This window comes from Bos mutus, chromosome 20 (assembly GCF_027580195.1).
Source record: "Bos mutus isolate GX-2022 chromosome 20, NWIPB_WYAK_1.1, whole genome shotgun sequence".
Lineage (NCBI taxonomy): Eukaryota > Metazoa > Chordata > Mammalia > Artiodactyla > Bovidae > Bos > Bos mutus.
The window spans coordinates 18,724,369-18,744,414 of NC_091636.1; the positions used below are offsets into that span (position 1 = coordinate 18,724,369).

Consider the following 20,046-nt stretch of genomic DNA (forward strand, 5'->3'; position numbering starts at 1 on the left):
GCTTCAGTTTTACAAGACAAAATATTTCTAGAGACAACCATGTGAATATGTTTAACACTACTTAAAAGTGGTTTAAAAGATAATTAATTATGTATAATTATGTCTTTTTTTTTTTTTTTGAGAAAGCAATGGCACCTCACTCCAGTATTCTTGCCTGGAGAATCTCATGGACAGAGGAGCCTGGCAGGCTACAGTCTATGGAGTCGCAAGAGTAGGACACGACTGAGTGACTAAGCACAGTACATGTGCTTTTAACCACAATAAAAAATTAGAATATTTATATGACTTTAAAAAGGTATAAAGTAAAATGCCAGACTGAGAAATATATTCAAAACAGTTGTAAGAGTTACTTTCTTAAATATACTTAGCTATTACAAATAATTAACAAATGGCTATATTCCAATTTTTTAAATGATGAAATATATTAACAGGGAGTGGACTAAGAAATAGCAAATAAACAATGAAGAGATGTTAAACTCATTCATGAAACAGAATAGTAAATAATAAATGATATTATATTTTATCCATACTAGTGATGAAAATGAAAATGGGTCATATCCAGTGACAGAGTGATAATGAGAAATTAAAAGGTCCTCTGGCATGCTGCTTATGAGTGCGTAAGATGATGAAACAATTCTAGATGCAAATTTTCCAACATAATATTTCCCTGGCAGTCCAGTGGTTATGATTCTGTGTTTTCACTGCAGGGGGATAGGTTCAATCCCTGGTCAGGGCTGAGATCCCATCTGCCATGTGGCCAATAATAATAATAAAATAATATATCTTTGGACCAATGACTTCACTTGCTAGAAATACATCTCACAGATACATTTTAACATTTGTAGTGAGAATTAAATGAAGTAATCCTGAAAAGCATTATGCTTACTACTTGAAAATTACTCAGTAAGTGTCATTAATATTTTTATTAAATTTACTTGAATACAATTAAAATATTTCTAAGAGGTTACACCGGACAATATGAAGAGTAGTTACTCTGGTAAGGGCAATGTAAAACTGAGAGGGCTAAGGAAGGGCAGAAAGGGACTCACACAACTGTTACCTTTTATAGAGATTTTCACCATAAACATACATTATGTTTATGACTTTAAAATCCTAATTTTAGTCACTGAGATCAGAACCAAATACCCATAGAATATTGGAAAAATACTCAACATTCTCCTTTCTGAACTCTTTATGCCTATAGTTTTCCTTTCTTTCTCTTTCAAGAGAACTAGCTAAGGCAACAGGGTTTCTTAGGGCAAGAAATCAAGAGCACTAGGAACTCCTTTAAGTGGGCAGTTTCTATAGTCACTACACATCTAGCCCTACTGTCTTGATGTTTCTAATCAAAGGCTCAGAAAAGGGATGAGAGAAAGAAAAATGAGGAAACGTTATTTGTCACCTGAGTTCTCAAGTTTTCTAAAACAGCTGACCAAGTCTTAAGATGTTATATAATCATAAAAACAAAAAGATAACCAACTAACCCTGTGCAGTTAGATGTGTCAGAAAATGAATTTCAAAGCATAAGTCACGATAGTCTCACTGATCAGCCACCCCATTGAGGCATGAGATTAAGGAAACAATGTGCCTTTCCCTCATTCTTACTATGATTACAGCTTTAAAACGTGTGTTTAGTGGTTTCCAGTGAAAATGTTCAGGGCACGGCAGTGAAGAAAAGCTTCACCTGAGAAGACTGGCAGATTTTCTTCTCAAAGGCCCTGGAGATAGGCCATACCTTGGAGAAATTACTGAGGTTAGAATCTGGCACCGAGTTATGTAGATTCTGAAGCCAGCACGTGAGAGCAACCTCTTCTCTCAGAAGCAAACCCATATTACACAAGCTCACGAAACTGCTGAACGGAATCCAAATGCCAATTAACTTCTCAATGAGCACTACGATCACTGAGCTGATTATAATGCTTGGACCATCTGACCCAGTACTTTCCTTTTCAGTAGAAAGTCCTATAGAACAGCGAAGACTATAATCAGAAGACTTCTTGGTAAACATGGAACCAGAACAAAGACATAGATAAATAGGTGATAGATTAGATAGATACATTAGACAGACAGACAGATAGAAATGGCTATTAGTAAGATGATTAACGTGTTCTGAATGTTCAATGTCAGCCTATTAACAGTTTCTCTCTCATGGACAATGTTTTGAAAAAGCACTCTCAATTTTTTTCTTCTGTGATTCTCTTTCATACCTATTCAAATTCCCACCAATCTCATTGGCATGCCAACACATCTCTTTAAAGTGTTGCCTCTCTGCTGCATTAAGTGGAGATTTTGTATGTTAATTCACAGGGGAAGACTCTTATTTCTACATCTTTTCTTCCCTCTGTACTATATACAGATCCAAGAGAACACTTTGCAATTAACTGTGACCATAATATTAATTCTAGCCAAAATACAGCAGAAGAAACAACACAGCAAAACACTTTCTAGTATCCCCATACTGCAGCCCACAACTTTTGGTCACTTTACAAGGTCAATCTTCATTATTACTAGGCCTGACAGTAACTGCCTGGCTACAACAAGAAGCTGATAGCCTTAACTTTCTAGGTGGCTCCTAGTAAAAAGCCTGACTTTGATGTGTCTAAACAAGCATAAATATAGAACTCATGACAAGGTGTATTAGGATTGTAAAATCTTCTGAGAGGAAGCTGCCTTGAGCTGCCCTGCTTAAGAGATTTAAAAGCAGACAGATCAAAGCATGTGTCATTGAAAATCCTTCTGGATGTCTTGAGAAAAGGGGTAAAATTGCAAACCCATCCAGTTGTATCCATTACTATAATGACTGAGAATACACCAGGATGATGAAAATGAAGGGTGAGTCGTGCAGGGTCATAATAATAGTCATCACAGGTCATGTGCCACTGATACTGAATTTTTCTTTTGCACAGCAAAGAGAGCTTTGTGTTTTTTCTGAATAGCTATGGCAACAGCTTTTATTTTTGAGTGCAGGGATTTCCTGTCTATAGACCCACGCATCTGAGTAATATGCCTATCCCAAACATTCATTAGAATACTGAGGATGAGTCAAAAAACAAGATGGACATATGCCAAAAGGTTTTATACTAGGAGTAAAATCTATTTATCCACTGAATCGGCAAACTGAATTTGGGGAAGGTAAAGAATTCAAGGCTGTCACATCCTATCGTATCTGATACTTTCAAGTTAGGATTACATAAATAGGGAAAGAAGAGGCTAGAAATTCTGCATGCTGAGAAGGAAAGTCTAGAATGGGAGGGTTCACTTTGCAGGATAAAGCACTCTGTAAAACTTGGAGTAACATACAATTTCTGAAGGGAAAATCTTCTTGAGTGATGCTGACTATAATTCTGTGCTCTGTGGAACATTTAATTGACAGTGTGTTTTTTATGGTGCTTCCCTTAACATTCAGCTCTCCTCAAACTGATGCTGTGCCTCTTTTAAATGGGCCACCCTGTATAATCTGAATGAGCTTTTTCCAGTAAAGAATCATGTTGATGTAAATCTACGTTGGCAAGAGCGTCATCAGAGTCAGCTGGGAGTGACAGGCATGTTCTAGCCAATTCTGGATGGTGTGTTGAAGTGTGTTGAAATATGCTTCCCAGGCTACAAGAGCCAGTGCACAAAAGCCTGCCCACGTCTTCACGGGGATGACGTGCTGAACAGCAAAGCCACGGCTCTGTCAGAACATAAAACGCATACCAGGAGCGTTTCTGGAAGAGAAGCCAACCTATCAATCACAACGAAAGCTACATAATCCTTACAGGTGAAAAGGTGCCAGCGCTCGCCCTTTCCCTTAAGGCGAAAAAAAAAAAAAAAAAAAAAAAAAACTTGGCACATGTTGCTTTGCAGGTCAACCTCCTGACACAGATCGTATTTCCTAGTAACAGCCAGGTTCACCTAGTATCCATTTGCGGGCAGCCAATACAAAGCAACAATTCAAACTCCAAAGAGAAAGCTAAGCTCTATCTATTTTCATATTTGTTTTGTTTACAAGGATGATTATGAAAACACCCCTGAATAAATCTTAAAATGCCGCATGGTCTTGCTCTCTTTAAAAAATAACCTAGGCCTACACATAAAACCTATTTATTTAATACAAGCAGTACCACTGTAATAACTATCAATATGCATGAACCATTGTGGTAAGTACTACATATATTTTTTCAGAAATTTTTTTCAATTCTTCAGTATCTATTTTTAACATCATGCTTAAGAACAAGATTTTGTATCCAATGCAGCAGGGCTTGGGGTTGGGGGGTGGTGTGGCAGGGAGAATGGTAATTTCACATTAGAAAATCTGCCCTAGGGGCATACATCTGGAAACTACCAATTTCGCAATTGCCTTTCTGTATCTTCCATCACATCTCTCACCCCTGGAGCATGAATGTATGGTAAAGGGGTGGGAAGAACACGGCTTGACCAGACAGAAATGTTGACAGACCTGGCCAGCTGGTTCTCACTGCCTGTCTCCTCCATTCCTATAAATGCACTGCAGCTGAATGAGAGTGCCTGGAATGAATTTCAACAAATAGACCCCAGAGGCTGGCCATTCCAGCCTAAGACTTGTTACTTGTCTAACTACATGGCCTCAAATGAGAGTCTTGTCTTGACACACAGTCATCACCACAAAAGGTCCAAGACTGCCAAGGGATTGTTTATCACCAGACTCTCAGCCACCACTGACTGCAAATCCCCCGGAGTCTAAGTCCCCCACTCCCCTACACTCCCTCAAAACTTTCCATGGTGAGTTTCCATATTCTTGCTCTGACACTAACGTGCGTGCGTGTGTGTGTGTGTGTGTGTGTGTGTGTGTCGCTTAGTCGTGTCCAACTCTTTGTGACTCCATGGACTGTAGCCCACCAGGCTCTCTGTGCAATTCTCCAGGCAAGAATACTGGAGTGGGTTGCCATTTCCTTCTCCAGGGAATCTTCCCAACCCAGGGATCAAAACCGGATCTAACGGCTGCCCATTATTTCAGCCCTCTGATGTGGTGGCTACACCCCCTCCATCTTTTTGTACCACCTTAGCTAAAGGACAAGCAGGTATCTTTCTTGCTCTCCTCTGCTTCTTGCAGAGAGAACTGTGACCATTTCTTAACTATCTTTCCTTTTACTACTCTGCTCTGAACCACCATTATATCTACTATATTATACGTGTTATATCTCACCTGGATTACTGCAACAGTATCCGAATTGGTCTCTCTGTTTCTTCTTCTGCCCCACATCTCTATTTTCTACACAGGAGCAGGAATGATATTTCCAAAACTTAAGACAGCCTGTGCCCCTCCCTGAGGCAGGCACTCGCATTGCTAACACTTCTCCCTTCAAAACACCAGAGTCATGACCAAGAAAAATCCTATCACAGCCTCAAAATACGACATGATGTGACTCCCTTCTACGTCTTGGACTTCATCTTCTATAATGTCCCCCTTCCTCAAATACACCAATCACATCATCCCTCAGACCTTTGCACTTGTTATTTCTTCTGCCTGAAATGCTCTTCTTCAATGTAATCACTCACCTTCTTCAGACCTCTATTCAAATGTCACCATATAGAGAGTCCTCCCCGAAAAGGTATTTAAAAACTCTATCCCCTTGACTTTCCAGGTGGAGCTAGTGGTAAAGAACCTGCCTGCCAATGTAGGAGACATAAGAGATGCAGGTTTGATCCCTGGGTTGGGAAGAACCCCTGGAGGAGAACCCCTCGGCATAGCAACCGAGTCCAGTATTCTTGTCTGGAGAATCCCCATGGATAGAGGAGCCCAGTGAGTTGTAGTCCATAGAGTCAAAAAGAATTGGATATGACTGAAGTGATTTAATGCACACACATGCACCCCTTACCCAGCTTTATTCTTCCTTATTGTACTTACTATTCTCTGGGCTACCGGAATATTTATTTATATATTGCCTTCTTCCCCATTAGAATACATGTTCCATGTGGGGGTGGGGGGACAGGACTTTGTCTTTTTTACTCAGTGTTATATCTTCAGAAGAGTTACAAGATACAAAGTAGACACTCAGAAATTATTGTTTGAATAGATGGAAGATAACAGGATATTTAGCACCTGACTCTTATCCTGGTGAGCCAGTCTTGAAATAGAAAAAGTACCTTAGGAGACAAATGGTTTTCTGCATATAGTCCATCAGACTTGCTGGGCATGCTTTAAGCATTATATTCTTATGCAATTTAATGAAAAGGCAGATAGAGTCCTCACATAAATAGTGTCTCCGGTCTGGGCATCAGAACAGGAGTGCCAGGGGTGGAATTAACACATCTCATCTGAATGTAAATACAATCGTGTATTCTACTTCTGGAGGATTATCTTAGAAGGAGTAGAAGGCATTAGGTAGCTGAAAGATGGTCCAGATTGGTCTAATTGAACTAAATCTCACGTTCCAATCCTTAAGTGTTCAGTGCACACACTTGTGGTTTAGCAAGCTTGGGGCAGGGTAATAACTCAAAATGTCACTTTCTTTTATTTGGAGTAAAGCTATTGAGAAAGATAAAACTGATCATGTTTCACTTAAGCATATAAATCCCTGGTGTGCATACATGTGTGAGTGTGGGTGTCTGAGAGACAGAGAATGTTAGCTGACCTCTGAAACTTGATTCCAACTTACATTTATGGTCACCTTCTGCAGAGACACTCTAAGCTGTACCCAATCTCACTCAAACCCCATATAATCCCCATACTGGTTGATGTTGTTCCTTTGGTGAAAAGAACTTACTTCCTGCCACTTTCTGTCTTTCTATACTTCACTCCAGTTCTCTCCTTACTCAACTCCTCTAGGCTTTATGTTCATATCCAATTCTTTTCTAGGCCCCACTTTTCTCCTTGTAAAATGTGATAATTACACCTAAACCTAAATTGCCATGAATATCAAATAACATAATCTAAAAGACTTCCATGGCGGTCCAATGGCTAAGACTCTGAGCTCCAGATACAGGGGGCATGGGTTTGATCCCTGGTTAAGGAACTAGATCCCGCATGCCACAGCTAAGTTTGCATGCCACAACTAAAGACACATCTTACAGCTGCAACGAAGACCTGCCACAGCCAAATAAATATTTAAATAATATAATCTAAGTAAAAACTCAGTATGGGCCTTCTTTGTGACTACTCTATGTCATACTCCACCTCAAGATTCCCACCACAGGAAACACTTTCTTTCCTATAAACTCCACCACTCTTTGCACTTAGTTATGGCAACTGCTAATGCTTTATGGTTATTTTGAGTAATAATATTCTATCTCCATCTGATCACAACCCTAGAGAGCAAAGACAACACCCCAATAGCATCCCACACAGCAATTTACATACACACAGTAGGAGATGAATTAAGCTCCCGGATTTTAGTAGGTTCAGATCACCCTCAGTGTTCCTCCATGACTCTTTACGTGACATTTGAATAGCACTTTATTCTTTTCAAAAGTCTTTTCATTAAGTATATCATTTGAATTTTTAAATAATTCCAAGAAGTAAGAATGAATTAGCAATAATCCCATTTTATGGATGCACTTAATTGTGATCTGTGGAGTTGAAATAATACCCCTGGGATCACATAGTAAGTGAGTAGCAGAGTCAGAGCAGACAGTACATTTTGGGCCCTCTTTCTGTATCACAACAAGACGGTGCTAGGGATACACTAGTGAGTAAAGTGATCAGTGGTTCTAGATCAGTGCTTCTCAACTAGGGACAATTGTGCCCTCAGGGGACATTTAGCCATATAACTAATAATTGTAGGGTGGTAAAAACAGGGTACCAATACCTGACTTTCTGCTTAAGAATTGGAATTACCTAATCCAAGTTCAGTGTGTTTACCACCAACTAAGGGATTCAGACCCAAAGAACAAATGTCCTTCTTCAAAAATAGCTGCCCTTTTTCCAGCAGTGGAAATACCAGTGATTCAGGATCACTCAGTTGAAACATTAGCGCATCTGACGCACCAAGACAGCTTGAAGCATAGGGGATGTCATTGATCGAATTTAAATGTTGAATATAATGATGAGGTTATTTTCTTTCCAAATCCCTTCCAGTCATGCTTATTACCTTAAGGAGAAGGACTCCATCGGCCTTTCACAACTCTTCATTACTCACTAGCTGCCATTTTAGGCTGAGAGCAGACCTCAGGCTCAGAACCACTGCAGGTCACAGCCTCTAGCTAAACTTGAATCCATTTAACCTGCTTTTTTTTTTTCAATTGCATTTTTGCCCAATTATCTTCTATTTATGATAAGTGACACTGGTTTCCAATTTATAATAATAAGGATACAAGGCTTCATGCTTAAACAGATAGGCCTTTAAATAAAAATATAAATCCACTAAAAAAATTAAATACAACATGGTACAAATGATCCACAGGCGTACCTTAAACTGGGCAAGTGATACAGGAATGAGCACACCATTAATGACCCTGCTATTGTTACTTTAAGAGGGTTTTATTAAAGAAACCTGGTCCTATTCAGAGGCGAGCCTTCGCATTTGGCCTTGTGCGTCATCAGCCTCCAATTCATATATGTTTTAGTTATTACTACCAATAAATCACACACTGTTCTATTTGGCAACCACTCAATAGTAAGCCATAAAAAAAAAAAAAATCACCCTGCGAAGTAAAACAAATACTATAAACCTAAAGAAGGTAAACAAGCAGAAATGATAATCCAAATAACCTTATTAGTCAGAAAGTTGCGTTCTTTAAAAAACTCAACAATACACACTCACCATTTATCTATATAAATGTGAAATCAGCTATATAAGAAAATGAAAAAAAGCCCTATGTACACTACTAATTACAATATACAGTCACTTTATTTAATTATATTTAATTTAATCAGAGTGCTATCTCATAAGAATAATGGAAAGGAAATCAGTTGGTTTGAAAGAACTGCAAGGTAAAAATGGACACGAACTTTAGGCAAAATATTTACATTAAAATTACCTGTCTATGCTAAATCTCTTCAAAATTTTTTTTCTAGTATTCAATTTTACTTATTCTGAAGATCTACTTTGGAGAAGTGATGCTTTGTTTCCACCAGTTCAAATTTCTCCAAACTTCATACTAAAAAAACAAAACCAAACGAAAAACAACTATGCAGAGTGTTCTGGGTTTGTTTTTGTGTTTTTTTTTTTTTGCTTGTTTCAAATTTCTTCTCAAAATCTTGTCATTTCTTTTATAAGCCTAGGTCTTGTGTATAACTGAACTCCTATGACTTATAAGACATAAGAACTAGTCATAAGAGTTTAACAAGCAAGGTATTCAGTAATTTACCATGAATTATAAATATACTTACATGTTTTTCAGAATACAACAGGCATAAATTATTTCAAAGTATAAACTAAAAGTTACTGAAATTGAAAATTAGGGACAGTATCATCTACCAATTCATTCAGATATACTAAAGTCAGATCATATTAGTCCAGGTTGGTGTAAATCCAGAACACACACTCATACACACAGAGTTGTGGTAACAAAGTCCAAAATATGGTTAATCTTTCAGTTTGAAACTTCTTTCCACGATGGCAATCAAGCACAACATAACCAAGACTTCTAGACTGGAAAGCTACAGATCTCCCCAGGTGTTTGGCATACGAACAGCAGCAATTGAGAGAACAGCAATTAAAGAACAGATATTTACTAAATGCATATTATACGGGCGGCATAGCCCCTCACAGTGGATACAAGGATTGATTCATGTGAGGGTTCCTACTTTTCAGGAACTTATGTTCCCCTTACACAGTCAAAAGACACACGTGAAAAAGAAGACAGCATAAGACAGAAAGTGTTAAATAAATGGCAACACTGTGCTCTCAGAGCTCAAGATAGATCTCAACAAATGAAGTCAGGCCATTTGGCCCTGTACACATTTGCTCATGAAAACCCAAAGTTGAGCCATTAATCCCAACGTGTTCACTTTCACTTTCTTTCCTCTCATTAAACTTTGCATTTTATTTATGATGTACTGACCCAAAGAAAGCAATCTCAGAAATGCCCTTTTAAAGAAGACAGACAGACAGCATTTACTTCTGGTCCCACAGATATTTCCATTATGAAAGCAGATCTCCTGTTAAGTCCAAGAGGCCTTTCCAAAATGGGGGGATTGGGCAGGAAGGCTGGCAGATGACTAGAAGGAGAGTGTTTTGAGGTCAAACGAGCTGTGGTCCCCCTGTCCAGCCACCCGGTCAGTCACAGCCAGCCTGCCAGCTCTGGTTACTAGGCAGTTTGCTGCTCTGTTGCTTAGTGACTTGAGCCTGCAGACCATCATTTCCAGCTGGCTCTACTGGAACCTAACCGTAATAGATTTGACTTGATCTTTTTCTTTAGACTTCAAGTCTTTCGTGCCTTTTTCTCTGAATCACTGAAAATGAAATTATATTCTAATTGGTTTTGTCAGTCTTATTCTAAAACTACTCTGTATCAGAATGTTTTCTGCTGACCTTAAAACCTTCCTTCTTCAAGGACATATATTTCACCTACACACACATATATTTTTATGGGAAAAAAAAGATGGCTACATTCATATGAGCTACAGGTGTTAAACAAGTAAACTGAGATTCCACATTAAGAAAAGGCTGTTTCTCCCCTTCTGTTAACTAACCACCATTTCGTAAAGTCATTGAATATCCATTGTTACAGGTTCCATATATAAGCAGGGTAGAGAAATAAATAAATGAGAACATGATTCTTAACCCAAAGGAAGGTAATGCTGAAAGAACACAGGATGGAGAGTTAGGCAAACCTTAGTTCAAGTTTTAAGTCAGTTCATTTCAAGGCTGTCTAGCTGAATGATCTTGATTATGTACCAGTTTCCTTGGGACTCAGCATCTGCATATGTAGAATACAACTAATAATACTTAAATTCAAGCTTGTTTCTTTTGAAGGATTAATGTACATAAAGCATCTGACACACAGCAGGAGCTAAACCATTATTATATACGTGTGAAAGTTGCTCAGTCATGTCCAACTCTTTGAGACCCCATGGACTGTAGCCTGCCAGATTCCTCTGTCCATGGAATTCTCCAGGCCAGAATACTGGAGTGGGTAGCTGTTCCCTTCTCCAGGGGATCTTCCCTACCCAGGGATGGAATCCAGGTCTCCCAGCATTGCAGGCAGATTCTATACCATCTGAGCCACCAGGGTATTGTTAGAATAAGTCTCAGGTTATATAAAAAGGTGTGTTTTTATGAACCTAAGTTTTAATTCCAAAGTGAAATCAACCAATTCCTTCTGATATCGACTCAAGATCTCATTTTGAGAATAAGTACTTCATTTGAAATAGTTAGACAGCCTTTATGTCCTTAAAATTGAATATGAAATTATTTTCTTCTGCTTTGTATATATGGTAGAAGAGATCGGTGTGTTAAGATGGTACATCATTGAAGATGCAGTAAAATTTTAAATTCAATTTTTTATTACTATCCACAGATTTCCACATTTCTTACCCCAAATCATGGCTTCCAGATGGTGTTCTAGAATGAATACCATTCATCCTGAAGGCCCGGAAGCCTTTTTATGAGTCACATAATTATTAAACCACTCTATCCCCTGTTTTTACCCATGAGGTATACACCTCACTAACTTACAACAGCAAGTTGGAACTGGTTTTTAATTACTTATCTTAAATGTACTTAGTTATCACTTGGTAAATTTAATTAGCCAATTTTTACTTGTAAATATCAAATGGCTCTGTATCCATGTGACTTATGAATAGAGTCTACAATTTAAAAAGGTTGGTAATTAAGGTCTAATATCGAGTGGCCACAGAATTGGAACTACATGACTTCTACTATGTTAAACTCCTCATGGTTTAAAACATGTTTTGTTTTGTTTTTTTTTTTCCCCCAGCAGCAAAACCATTTAAAAAATGAATAACTGTCACACTGGTGATAGTAAAGCTTCTTCCTGAAACTGCTACTTGAACAACAATTTTGGTAGTTTTCTGTTTAAGGAACAAAAAAATATACTGAAGCTCCAAAGCTCAATTAATTCAGTAATCTCACAAGAGCTTTTTATTTATAAAGATATTTATATAAAGAATAACTTTAAAAATTATTTTAATGAACTTTGAGACAAATTTTTTTTTAATTTTTTTCTCATTCAGCATTTCTACCAAGTTTATTAGAAAGACTGTTTTGCTTGGAAGTAATTTCACCACTAGTAGAATGACTTTGGCACACATACACTTAATATCTTTTCTATTTCTTTAAGATAAATGTCAAAGGTCACAGGAAGTACATATGCGTAATAAATTGCAATGTTACTTCATTGTTTACTTCACTGTCTTTAGTTACTATTTGTCACATTTTTATTTTTAAATGCTCAGTTGCTCAGTCCTATCAGACTCTTTGCAACCCCATGGACTATATCCCCACAGGCTCCTCTGTCTATGGGATTTCCCAGCCAAGGATACTGGAGTGAGTTGCCATTTCATCCTCCAGGAATTTCTTAAATATTACAAAGCGATTAACAAGTTCTTTAAGATGAATGTCTTCCTGAGGTTTTCTGATTTTAGGAAAGGTTAATCAGATTTTCAAAAGTTATAGTCACTTTTAACTTGCAGTGCCCCAGGATTTCCAGGGACACAGCCAGTTACACCAGGGACACAGTTCAGCCAACTGGCCCCACCCACCCTGCTGGCATTACTTCCTGTTGTGCATCTCAGAAACTCTCCCCCAGGAAACTTCCTCCCCACCTCCTTGCATCACACTACCCAGAGCCCACCTCTGAGTTCCCAGCTCCACGGGCAGCACCAGCAATGCCCTTCTCTGGGTATCACCACTATAAGTGATGGAGAAAAGATAACCTTAAAGTTAAGATGGGCAAACGACAGAGTTGGAACAAAGGAGAGAGTTCTCAAATAGAGTCTCTAAATAACAGCTTTGAAAAACTACTTGGGTGTGTGTGGGTGTTTGTGAATGGGGTTGTGTTTGTGTTGCACCTATAAACTCTCTAAATGGCTGGATTTCTTCTTTGTAGGTGATAAAGGGTTTCTGGCCCATTCTGTAACTTGAATAAAATTTATAGTGCATTTCTCTCTTAAACAACAACCAACCATTAAAAGCAACTATAGTTGCTGAAGAAATCATGACTCAAGAAAGCAAATTTTCACTTTTAAGCATGATCAATATTTTTTTTAAGGCATGAGCAATTTTATATCCAAAGCCAATGCCCAGTAAAGTTTATAATGAGCAAAAGTTATGGCAAAAAAAAAAAAACTTATGTAGCTCCCTAAAACTCTTTTAAGATTTTCTAAAAGCCTCCTAAAAAAGGCCTTTCAAAAATCCACCTAAAGGAATTGTTTTGTTGTTTAAGGATATTGCTAAGTGCTTTTTCTACCTTTGGATACATTGTAATTAAACACACACACACACACACACACACACACACACACACACACACACACACACCCCAGATATTTTAAAGACAAGACACGTATTACCTGGACAGTATCTTGCCTGAAGAAATACTATTGCCTACTACACACTCTAGAACACTTTCCTTCATTTGGTGTATAGAACCCAGGGTAAAGTGAGGAAAACACATGAAAAATACAAAGATTTTCCTGAAATAAACTTACACTGAAAGTTTTCTTCTCCAGAAATTTCAGTGATGTTTATGCTGACATAAGAGGGAATTCCCTACACAGATGAAAACAGAGCCTCATCTGTAATGACTAGACCACAAGGTACTAGATATTAAGTAAAAATGAAAAAAAAAAAAAAGGTGAGAAGTATGAACACAAGAGGGTCCTAACCTGACACACGGCATCAGATGGAGCACCAGCACTCAATGAACATTAGCTAGGGATGTAATTGTTACTTAAAGCTTTGTCCCATCCATGAAAAACTGACAGGTTAACCATTTTAAAATGAGGTGGTTGTTATTTAGTCACTAAAGTGAAAGTGAAAGTTGCTCAGTCATGTCCAACTCTTTGTGACCCCAAGGACTATAAAGTCCATGGAATTCTCCAGGGCAGAATACTAGAATGGGCAGCCTTTCCCTTCTCCAGGGGATCTTCCCAATTCAGGGATGGAACCCAGGTCACACTGTGGGAGGATTCTTTACCAGCTGAGCCACTAGGGAAGCCCAAGAATACTGGAGTGGGTAGCCTATCCCTTCTCCAGGGGAATCTTCCTGATCCAGGAATTGAACCGGGGTCTCCTGCATTGCAAGATTCTTTACCAGCTGAGCTACCAAGGAAGTCCTTTGGTAACTAAGTCACATCCTGCTTTAAGATTCAGCCTGAGCAAGACTGGATTAATGGACACATAATAAAGGAAATATTAGCTTATAATGACCCTCATTAAGTGTCTGTCCCTATGCAAAATACTTTAATTTACACATAAATGTACTTAATAAAACCACAACACGAAGTGAATACTATTATGAATCCCAGGAAACTGGGTACCAGTGAAATAAGCCTATATTAAGTAACTTGTTCAAAATCACACAACTAGTAAATGGGAAGTCAAATTTTAATGTAAGTAATCTGACTTCTCAGATACTCTCTGTCCAAGGGTCACATGGCACATGGAGTATTGTGTCTTTTTCATAAACTACTTTTTAAATTGGTTATGAAAATCCAAATGAAGCCTGGTTAAGAACAACCAAGATCAACCTGATAAATACAGCATCAGTTCAGTCGCTCAGTCGTGTCCGACTCTTTGCGACCCCATGAATCGCAGCACCTCAGGCCTCCCTGTCCATCACCAACTCCCGGAGTTCACTCAAACCGACGTCCATCAAGTCAGTGATGCCAACCAGCCATCTCATCCTCTGCCGTCCCCTTCTCCTCCTGCCCTCAATCCCTCCCAGCATCAGAGTCTTTTCCAACGAGTCAACTCTTCACATGAGGCGGTCAAAGTACTGGAGTTTCAGCTTTAGCATCATTCCCTCCAAAGAAATCCCAGGGCTGATCTCCTTCAGAATGGACTGGTTGGATCTCCTTGCAGTCCAAGGGACTCTCAGGAGTCTTCTCCAACACCACAGTTCAAAAGCATCAATTCTTCGGTGCTCAGCCTTCTTCACAGTCCAACTCTCACATCCGTACAGGACCACTGGAAAAACCATACCCTTGACTAGACGGACCTTTGTTGGCACAGTAATGTCTCTGCTTTTAAATATGCTATCTAGGTTGGTCATAATTTTTCTTCCAAGGAGTAATAAACATGAAATAACTTAGGGTTTTTAGTTAAGAAAAGAGAAGAATTTTTAAAAAGCATGATAACACTGACTATGTTGATTAATGGGCTTATCAAGATGAATAGAGTAAGGTCCTGGCTCTCTGATGGGTTACTCCAAGCTTCTTGCCTTGGTCTAAGTTATGGAAGACACGAGAGACTGAAGCTGTGGGGTTTCCAAAGCAGATCCAGGAACCAAGAATGGCAGGGAAGGAGATTTCAGTTGTATATAAGCAAGGACTTCCCAGTCAATAGACTTGTCAAAACACAGAATTGCTCTGTATGATCCTCATCCAGGAGGTCTGCAGAAATGTTCATCACAGACGTTACTCTACAAACTCAACTATGGTACAGAGGGAGAACCAATAGCCATTAGCACATTGTGACTGACACGGGCTGGCCATTACCCACATCTGTTTTACCTTGTGGCTCAGCTGGTAAAGAATCCGCCTGCAGTGCAGGAGACCTGGGTGTGATCCCTGGGTTGGGAAGATCTCCCAGAGAAGAGAAAAGCTACCCACTCCAGTATTCTGGCCTGGAGAATTCTATGGACTGTATAGTCCACGGGGTCCCAAAGAGTCGGGACACGACTGAGCGACTTGCGCTTTTTTTTGGGGTAACAGGACTGAGATAGGTTTCCCAGCCTCCTTTGAAGTTAGATGTGGCCACAGAACTGACTTCTTTCTGGGGAATCCTGGGATAAGTAATGGGTGCAATTCTAGGCCTGCCTTATAAAAACTCACCAATGCCATCTTCTGTGATCTTCTCCTCTGATTCAGTGGAGCCCAGCAAACTTGGAAACCATGTGTTACCAATAGCGGAACCATAAGATAATAGGACCCAGGGTCCCTGAGCTACCCAGGTCAGGCTAGCTCCCCACAAGAAGCAGAAGCAAGAAATAAATATTTACTGTGTCAGTCCACTAAGATTTGGGGAGTATGTTGTAGAGCAAAGTGATTATCTTAATCAGATGCTTTCCAATTGATTTTATATATATATATATATATATATATACTGTAGTATAAGTAATTTGAAACCAAGGAATAGCTCTTGTTCAACTTTGTAATCAGTAGGTACAAGATAAACACTTCGGATTCAGTAGGTAGTAAACATATGCATATTGAATGGAAGGGAGTACCAGGCATAGGAAACAACATTCTGAGGCAGGTGTGTAATTAAATGACTATCTAATTGAAGAGGAGGAGAGGATTTGAGCATGGTGTTGGTAGTGGCAGCAGTTTAGATATCAATATGTATCTGTGTGTGTGTGTGTGTGTGTAATCAGCACAATTTGGGATATATTTTAAAAATTCTGGGTCACGCTTAGCCCAATAGTGAGAGCACAGATGGAATGATATTTGTCAAAAGACGCCCATGGGTATTATGAACATCTTGGGTCTTGTTGAACCAATAAGGAAAATGTGAAGTACTCTTTCCAACCGCCCTGCCGGATGCTTTTTCCATGAGGGATACTGTCTGCCCTCAAGTTACTGAGAACTGATATCACGATTTTTCTTTCTCATTTCCATTGCTCTTTCGACATCTCCTTCATCTGGTGGAGACACCACAACGAAGGATTGGCAGAAATTGTGCTCTTGGAGCTTCTCCAAACAGCATCAGAAAAGGAAGTGCCAGAAATTTCAAAAGAAAGCCTGTTTTCATGAGATTTCCTGCCTTCCTTACATCTCAACATGTCCAAATAGTTCCGATAACCTTCAGTTGAACTTGAGGTTGCTTCACTCCAACAGAAATGAAGTGTCTGCGTGGAGGCTTACCCATTCAGCAACAGGTACACTTTAGGAAGTGTATCTCAACCAAAAGGGACAGCACATGCCCAGATTCTGGCTCTGACCCTTTCTGAACGCCAGCCAGCTCTCCTGTTCAGGCACTTGATACTTCATCTCAAGCCATCCCTCTCCCTCAGAGCATCTCCCAGAGTTCACCTAAGCCTTTCAATCACTGCTTATCTCTGACAAATTTTTTTCACAAATATCTCCCTGAAAGAGAAGTCATCCTTCTTCATCATTTTTTTAAGATGGAAAAATTCAATGTTTGTCTTACCTCTTTTAGGAGCCTTATATCTAACTAAACTTAGAAACACCACTTAGTTAAAATCTTGGGGACAATAAGAACACTTCCCAGATCAAAGATCTAGCTATTTAAAATGACAATTCTAAGGTCAGACATTTCTTTGGGTGGGGAATGCCTTTTATTTCCTTTGTTGGCTGTTTTCATCTCTGACATGAATGCATGCCTGGGTAGGGTCATGTTGCTTAAGTTTAGATTTTGATTCTTTTCCTTTTATTGTTGCTTCTTTCCTAGAAGTCTTGATTCTGGATTTATTTGGAGGGGGGGTGATTCTGTTTTGTTTTATCCATTCCTAGTATACTTTTTCATGTTCTGTGAAAAAGCTGTATAAAAATCAGTTTCTATTTTTTTTCTATTCAGTCAGTCACTACTTTTTTTGTTATGCCTGTTTCCTTCATCATAATTAATATTCATTTTGCCAAAACATGGAGTAGTGTATAGAACTTACTACTGCCTAAAATTAACCAACTGTGTATCACAGATCCCTCTTTCTCTGATCATAGCCTAGAATTGCCTCTTCTCAGGCAGAAACACAATAAGCTCACGCAATGATTTATTTTAATATTTGTTTTATGACAGCATGAAAATACCAAGAATTGTCTAGACACCTAGCTGGCACCATACGCATGAAATAAAGTAACCTATTACAGCAGATAAAAACATGCATATAGCAAATAAAAATACTGACAAAACAGTCAAATAATTCATATGCAAAGAACAGAGCAATATTGCCAAGTACCAGCCTGAAACTTTTTGCACTGGCATTCCTAAACCCACGGAAAAGGCACGTTGAGATTACAAATATATTAAAGTCAGTAGCTAGGAGGGGTTTTACTGGGACACACTATTTTACACACCCACCCACACACACGCTCCATACACATCTCTGTTGAATCGGGGGGTCATGCAGGAAAGAGAACAAACTACGATTTTCTTCTCTCCTTTCTGGTCTTTTTCCCCCCTAGGCTGTTGCAGGATCTGGCAGGGCTACTAGCTTAGGAATCAAAGAAACGCCACCATGTCAGTATTGGAAAAAAACCTGCATTCTTATTTGACATCTGGAATCCAGTTTTCTTGTAGGAACTTGCAATAGGAATTGAACTTGGAGCACCACCCATGTCAAAGACTCCTATTACCAATCTCAAGGATTTCAGCCCTGACTTGGACATCTGTGGGATTTATACTAAGGTAGATTATTTCCGATAAATCATGGGTGAGGAGTGAAGACGGTCCTCCACTCTCCTTCCTTCCCCTAAAGTGAAAGGCAGGAGGCGCAAAAATCACCCAGGGGCACCTGGCCACCATGTCTGCTCATCCGAGCAAACCTTACCACGTATGTGCCACGGTGAACCGCCGCTGTTTGGGGATGTTGCTACTGAGAAGCATCCTGCGCAGGAGCCTGGGGGAATTTCTCGGCGAAATCACGGGTGAGAGCTTGGGAGACACCGATTTCCTTGAGGTCTTGGACTTCTCGTGCTGCAACAGGTTTTCCCGCAAGGATTTCACAAGATCCTCGTTCAGCCAGGGGTTTGGACAATGCGGATTATCCACTTCAGGGACTGTTAAAGTGTCCGGGCTTGTCGTCTGCTGAGCCATTTTCGCGGTCAACTTTGTACACTTGGCAGTGATCCAGGGCAACGTGGTTGCCTGGCCTCCTTCCAGTGACTGCTTCGCTCGGCTCCCGGGCAGAGGTCCGGGAAGCAGGTCGGAATCAACCGCTGCTAGTTCATTCGGCCGCCTGCCTCAGTCTCTCGGCGGAGACGGGGCTGGGAGCAGGGGAGGCGAGTGCACTCCACGGCGGAAGCCTCGCGAACGTCACCCCTCCTCTGCCGATCCCCTGCCAAGGCTCACCGCCGAGCTCGCGGGGCAGAGGAACATGGAGGGAAGCCACGGCGAGCGAGGCTTTTGTCAGCGCTACGAAACAGCCTGCTAAACTATTGGAACTAATGCGCCGCAGCTGCTCCAGCGACTTCTGCTTATGTACAGAAAACGTCCGGGGCGGGGGGTGGGGGGGGGCGGTTAGGGCTTAACCATCAGATGCCTGCTGCCCGTTGTTTGGCCAGTCTTTTCATTTGCTTATTCCTGAATCCACAGGAAAGAAAAACTTTGAACTTGACCTTCCTCTCCCGCAAGGTCTATTTATCTCCCTTAGGTCCCCGTTCATAAAAGAAATTGCTAGTCCCTCGGTTTTTATAAGGGGGGAATAAACAAACAGGAGTTAGACAAGGAGAAATAGTTCCCTGTTTGCTCAGCTCCATCTGATGGTCCTTGGAAGACAAATCCCAAGAGGAGAAAATGGACTCTTTCTTTTCCTCTTTCTGTCTAGTTAGAAGCCAAACAAAAGGTTTCAAAATACTACATATGGAACCCATCACAGGTTGCGTCGTTTAGCCTAATGAAGGCCCTTTCAAAGCGTGGAACAACACAGTTATAGCCCCAAATGGTATTTGTTGTATCTTTGCATTTAAACTGATGACACTCCAGAGGAACAGACCGCTTTCATATGGGGATTTAAAAATGATTTTTAAAGTTTCAATCATTGCTTATGGTATAGACATTTTATTCAACTATAAAAGATAAATCTAGCTTTCTGGCTTTCCATAGTCATTTCCTCAGTTGTTTTTAATATAAGATTTTTATGTGTGATCAGAATAGCTTCTACAAACTCACTCAAAGTGGGTTTAAAATAGAAGAAATTATTTCTTGCCTACTTAGTTTGCTACTGAAAAGAAGAATTAAATATTACAATTCAAGTAATTAGGTAATAAAGCCTGTTAAATCT

At 39.7% G+C, this 20,046-nt stretch overlaps 1 protein-coding gene across 1 annotated transcript in view; it reads right to left on the minus strand.

Moving 5' to 3' along the window:
* Positions 1 to 19,186, minus strand: part of PDE4D (phosphodiesterase 4D) — an 810,773-nt gene extending 791,587 nt beyond the window's left edge. Inside the window, exon 1 of the mRNA XM_005889048.3 lies at positions 18,595 to 19,186. Within this exon, the coding sequence (XP_005889110.1) occupies positions 18,595 to 18,860 (266 nt within the window). The 5' untranslated portion in view covers positions 18,861 to 19,186. The remainder of the gene's footprint in view (positions 1 to 18,594) is intronic.
* Positions 19,187 to 20,046: the final 860 nt, after the last annotated feature.